General features: G+C 40.1%; 1 protein-coding gene across 1 annotated transcript in view; it reads right to left on the reverse strand.

Moving 5' to 3' along the window:
* Positions 1–6,501, reverse strand: part of LOC145409856 (uncharacterized) — a 38,960-nt gene extending 32,459 nt beyond the window's left edge. The window contains exons 1-2 of the mRNA XM_080280138.1: positions 6,424–6,501; positions 3,389–3,817 (exon numbers count right to left, since the gene is read on the reverse strand). Of these exons, the coding sequence (XP_080136264.1) occupies positions 3,389–3,817; positions 6,424–6,501 (507 nt within the window). The remainder of the gene's footprint in view (positions 1–3,388; positions 3,818–6,423) is intronic.
* Positions 6,502–6,528: the final 27 nt, after the last annotated feature.

The following is a 6,528-nucleotide window of genomic DNA, read 5'->3' on the forward strand; positions in this document are numbered from 1 at the left end:
CTTTTAACTCAGGGTCAGCAATCTGCAACTCAACCAACTCTTGACGAGACAAATTATCAACACTACGGGGTACTGCCTCATCTGGTGAGTGGTCCAAATTAGCAAGAAAAGTGTCAGCTAGGATAACATCATCATCATCATTATCCTCTAAGTCACCAGTAACTTTAGACTTAGCCCTAGTGACAGCACATGCAGAGAACACATCAGGGACATCACAATCCTGGGTCGCAGCCACTGGCTCACTAGACAACTGAGGAGCTGGACACACTTGACTTCCACCAATATCATTTCCAAGTAAGAAAGTTACACCTGACATTGGGAGTGTCTCAACCAACCCAACCATAACGGAACCATTAACAAAACCAGACTCTAAATTCACTCTGCACAGAGGGACAGAGAAGTAATTATTCCCTACACCTTGTAAGATTACAGTTTCATCAGAGGAATTAACATTAGAGCCTAGAACACTGGTCAGCATAAGGGATTGGCAAGCACCTGTATCACGATATATTTTAACTGATTTCCTATCATTACTGTCCAGAGGACTGACAAAACCATCAGACAGGAAATTAGCACATGAACTCTTGAGAGTGTCACCCACGTTATTGCTCAAAAGATGAGCTTCATCATGAGAATTTAATTTACCCCTCAAAGCAGGTTCAGTTAACTCAGTTAAAGAATTCTGGGAACTCTCAAGGGTGGACACTAGACTAATTGACTGAATATTTAAAGACTCCTTTTTGTTCACATCACGCTGTCTCCTGAAACATTTCTCCGTAGTATGACCAAGCTTACTACAATAAGTACATTTACTTTTCTGAAATCTAGAGGTGAAGCTGGTATTTACTTCCTGAGAAACATCATCTTTATTCTCTTTCCTGTTACCTGTACTCTGAGTAGAGGCAACGTACTTACTCTCAGCTTTCCTTTTTTCTTTAGAATATCTCTTGTGAGTGAGAACATATTCATCAGCTAAAACTGCAGCATCAGACAAATTATCTATTCTTCTCTCATCAAGATATAGGCTTACATTATTATTAATACACCTTTTGAAGTCCTCCAGCAAAATCATCTTCTTAAATTTATCAAAATCAGAATTTACATTCTTAGAATTTAACCACTGCTCTAACAGATCTTCTTTGATTTTTGCATACTCAACATGGGATTGCTTATCTTGCTTATAAGTTGTCCTAAATTTTACTCTATAGGCTTCAGGAACAAGCTCATAGGCCTTAAGAATCAAGCTCTTAACTACATCATAATTATCAGATTGATCCTGAGGCAAAGATGCATAAGTTACTTGAGCTTTACCGGTGAGAACAGTTTGAAGTACTGGCCAATACTTTTTGGGCCAATTAAAACCTGTAGCTACCCTCCCAAACAACTGAAAATACTTTGTTAAATAAGATTCATTAAAAGGAGGGACAAGTTTAACATTTTTAGCCACATCAAAATCATCAGAGCTAGATGATCCAGTTCCACATTGTTTCATGCGATACTCATGGTCTGCCTGAATCCTTGCAAGTCCAACTTGTGCATAAAACTCAGCCTCCTTAGCACGAGCCTCCTGCAGGGCTAGCTGTAACTTAGCTAATTCAATCTGCGTTTGCTCATCTGGAGGAGTTACATTAAACAAGCTTTTATTAATCATATCAACAATTTGATCTTTAGAATGATGAGAGCGAACAGCAATTCCCAATTGTTGAGCAACAAGCTTAAGTTCATTCTTTGTTCTGTTTTCTACATCCAACACTGTTTGCACATTTGACAAAAAATCTTTGGCTTCATCAAGAGTAGTAATAGTAGACATCATGAATAAATCACAGTCACAAAATATCAAGCAATATCCTTATGATAATATCCTGATTATCCTGATAAGTGGTCGCCAAATTTATGTTACGGAACAGAGAAAACTGTCTCGCCAAGTTCCAGGTTCAAAACAAAAGAGTTAGGTAAAATTACAAGTTCAAGTTTAATGCTCAAACTAACAACTAAACATTCAGGACGCATAAGGATAATGTAATGACAAAAAAACAGGTTAAATATATGGTTAACTGCAATAGCCTCTATTAACACGAAATTAGCAATAGTAAATTTATCTAAGTCAGCCCTGATAAAATGAGAAAACCGGATAATGCTCAGTTAATGTAAGATATATTATTACAGATACAAAATATTATTACTGCTGGCTGACAGTAAAAACTTCACATTAATCACAAAAACCTCACCAGGCCCACGAACCGACACCTTATGCTATACAGTACAAGAAAAAATTTAATAACACTTATACTCAAATTACACAGCAGCTAGATGGTTGGAGACTTCCTGAGCACTCACAAAAATAATAACAACTGTACATGGGAGGACAGAGATGTGAACAAAATGAGGAGTCGATCTAAGTGGCAATTAATGCAGAGACTGAGCTCATTATATATGGGCCGGCAGAGCTTGATACAACTTGTAAGAAGGACGCGCAAATGAAGGCATAGGGGACAAAGAGTTGACACTCCTGCTCTGAACAACAGAAAGAACGACTTACTCTACTCTAAGGGAGGAGGGGGGGAGTGAGGTAGAACACGCACTATGGAAGCCACGAGGCGAATCGTGATCAAACATGCAGTATACTGTACGTTAGAATTATACAAAGGATGATGAAATCATAGGCTATGTAACAATATATATATATATATATATATATATATATATATATATATATATATATATATATATATATATCTATACAGAGAGAGAGAGAGAGAGAGAGAGAGAGTGAGATACCAGTACTGCTGCACTGTATCACAATCTTTAATCATTTTACAGTGGAAACCAAGCAGAGAACAGAACTGTCTAAAGTATGACTGATAAATGCTAAAACTTAGGTGCAGGATAAGATCATAAGAATAACAAATGCTACAGTGTAACAACGAAAAGTAAGCCAATAATTGTGTGCAATTACCATTTATTTTATGGCGATAACAACACTATGGAAGAAAAAAAAAAGCTGGTGACTGAACAGCAGGAAAAGGCAGGACATTTTAGCCGGGTGCTGGCACTAAACCAGCCAAGTTGGCAACACTTAGCAGCTGACGAAAACAACAAAGGCCTCTCTCTCTCTCTCTCTCTCTCTCTCTCTCTCTCTCTCTCTCTCTCTCTCTCTCTCTCTCTCTCTCATTGGAGATTAATGGTATATTAATTTTTTCGAGAAAAAGCGATGGAAGCTGAAATTCCGGAGTTTTGGAGAATTTTTAAAATTCCTTCCAGACGAAGATTTTGACACCTAAATGCTGGACATGTACGGGAAGATCTGGACGTACCCTACATAATAATAATAATAATAATAATAATAATAATAATAATGACTATGATGATGATGGAAATGCTGCCTTACCTTTCTGATGGCAGTGGTTGTATTTTCATTTGGGAAGAGTCCTTGACATTTGTTGATCCATTCTTGAGCCTTCACAAAACAGTCTTCTGCCTCAACACTGGCTGTCATGGACTCCTGAATTGTACCAACATCTTTAAGGTTTTCCAACAATACCACCAACTTGGTCTCATCCTCTTTTCCTTCCTCTTTCATTTCCAGCACACTAGCTCTCTCTTGTTCCACTAGTTTCAACACTGTCTCATTTTGCTCCGCTAATCTCTTAAATAATTCCTTGAAGTTCAAATGCCTAGTGTTCCATTCAGTCAGTTGACTAAGGTACTGATCCAACTGATACTGCAGAGCTTGGCAACAGGTGATAAAACTGTGAGTCTTGTTCTTGTGCTTCTTTAACATCAACTGCAGTTCTGGGCTCAAGCTGGAAATATTATCCTGCAAAACAACAAGGATCAATCATAAATTATATATAAATAAAGATGTATAAGTAAAGGATCTTAACTGAAACCACAGAGTTGGCCAAACAATGATCATGCTCAGAGTTGTAAGGTCGTGCTCTCAGTGGCTATGGAGACTTTGTAACACCTCTTCCTTAGAGATGTATTTGGCACATTACACCTCATTATCCAGTGATATATTGCCGATACAAATTATGCTGACATAAGAACGGCATCAATACTAGAGACTTTTAATGTGTAAAAAATATATCACCCTCTCAAGCCTCCTGTGTAGTCTCTGGCTACACCCTCTAGGGGCCATCTCCCCACCCACCTATTTTCCCCCATGGATCTATTTTCATCCCACTGACCCATGTTCTTCCATGAACCGTTTTCCCTCATGGACCCATTTACCCCATGGAACTTATTTTCCCTCAGACTCTTTCCTCCATGGTCCTCTATGCCCAATACATCGTGGACCTATTTTCCCAATACATCATGGACCTATTTTCCCCCATGGACCTACTTTCCCTCTTGGACCTATTTTTGCTCCATGGACCCATTTTGTCTTGAATAACCCATGTTCCCCATGGACCTAACTTCACCATAAACCAATTTCCCTCCACACAGACATTTTGTTTCACATGGACTATTCCTTCCCCTTTGGAACACACCAAATCCCCACATGGATCTATTTCCTCACAACGACATATTTCCTCTAGCAACCGTTTTTACCCAGAGGACCTACGAGGTCTGTTCAGAAAGTATCTGACCATATTTATTTTACTGACCAACCAGTTGGAGGATAAGGGCGGGGTCTTATGTAGAGCAGTGCAGGACCTTCGTCCGCGTGAGTGATTAATGCCAGATGCCACCAGTGACTCAGTGGCTGTCAGCCAGCCTGTGTTCACGATTGAGCATCTTATGCTCATCATGTTCCTGCGTTCATCAAGAGGACAGAAAAAGTCAAAGTTACAGCATCAAATTTTGCCCAAAACTAGGTGATACCCAAGTTGAAACCTTCAGGAAGACCTAGCAAGTTTTTAGGAATGAAGCCATGGGGGTAACGCAAATAAAAATGAGGTACAATTGCTTCAAAGTTGACCGAACGTCAGTCGAGAGTGATCCACATCCTGGGAGGCAAACAACAAGCAAGAGAGCTGGAAATGTGAAGAAAGTCTGCGATTTGGTCATAGGAAATCGTTGGTTGACTGTCAGAGAAATAGCTAATGACACTGGAATCAGAGTTGGATCAGCACAAAAAATTTTAGTGGATGATTTTGGCATATGAAGAGTTGCCGTCATGTTCGTTCCAAACCTTTCTCGTTAATAACATGTTCTGCGATGAATATTGCTCAAGATATGTGTTGGAGTGTGCAAATCGCGATCCAGACTTTCTGAAGGCTGTTATCACTGGATGTGAGACTTGGGTGTATGGGTACCACCCAGAAACCAAAGTGCAGTTGTCTCCAGTGGAAGCATGCAGGGTCGCCTCAGCATAAAAAAAGCACAACAGGTCAGCAGCAAGGTGAAATGCATGTTTTTTTTTTTTTTTTTTTTTTTTTTTTGCTATCATGGTATTGTGCAACACGAATATGCACCAGAAGGTCAGAATGTGAACAAACATTACTGCCTTAATGTTATCCGTCATCTTTATGACACAGCTTGGCAGAAAAGACCAGACTTTTGGAAAAATGCAGGTTGGAGCTGCTCCATGACAATGTCCCAGCTCATTCTTCTCAACTGCTTCAGGAATATTTAGCCAAGCACAACACCCTGCAGGTCTAGCAGGCTCCATACTCACCAGACATGGCTCTGTGAAACTTTTGGTTATTCCCTAAGTTCAAAACTGCACTGAAGGGTTCCAGATTTGAAACAAGAGATTATGACGAATGTGATGAAGCACCTGCAGGAGATACCGAAAACCAACTTTTAAAAATGTTTCAAGCAGTGGAAAGAATGCTGGGCCATGTGTGTCAAGACAGAAGGGGCCTTCTTTGAGGGGAATTAGTGTCCTACCTCAACAGGTTGGCTGTTTATTTTGGGGGGACCAAGGTCGGATACTTTCTGAACAGATCTCCTGTGTTTCCACTTGGACCCATTTCCCCCAAGGATGTTTCCTCTTGGGCCCATTTCGCCCACAGGTATATCCTCATGAGCTTCTACTGTATATCCCACATGGGTGTATTCCAACCATTGACCTACTTACCCCATAAACCTATTTGCCAGTAGACCCATTTTCCCCCATATGCCCACACACCCACCCAGTCAACAGTTTCCTGGCTCGTTCTCTGGGAAACTACACATTCATGTATCGACCCAGGAAGCTCACCCACCCACCCGAAAAGATCACCAATTTATTCTAGGAGGGATTGCAGGATAGAGTTGCTGACTGCTGTATTTTATGAAATGTGGGGCCTTCTATGAAACAAATATCTTGCAAAGCCCTTGATATTTTCTCCCTGAGGCTTTCAAATTTTTATGACAAAACAGTATTCTAGTCAACAATCACTTTACAATATAAGAGAAGCAGGATTCGTTTTAGGTTATAATGCCTGAGAGGGTAAACACACTGGTGAATAAGGTACCGTCTCCTGTTCTAACCTCAGTTGTTGCTGCTGCTGCAACTGGTTCTACCTCTTCTGCTGCTAGTGAATTTTGTTTCTTTTGTCCTCTTAGCATTTGCAACAAAGCCAAGAGGGCAAAGTT

Source organism: Coenobita brevimanus, chromosome 83 (genome assembly GCF_032717465.1).
Source record: "Coenobita brevimanus isolate Jiangsu-jjx chromosome 83, ASM3271746v2, whole genome shotgun sequence".
Taxonomy (NCBI): Eukaryota; Metazoa; Arthropoda; class Malacostraca; order Decapoda; family Coenobitidae; genus Coenobita; species Coenobita brevimanus.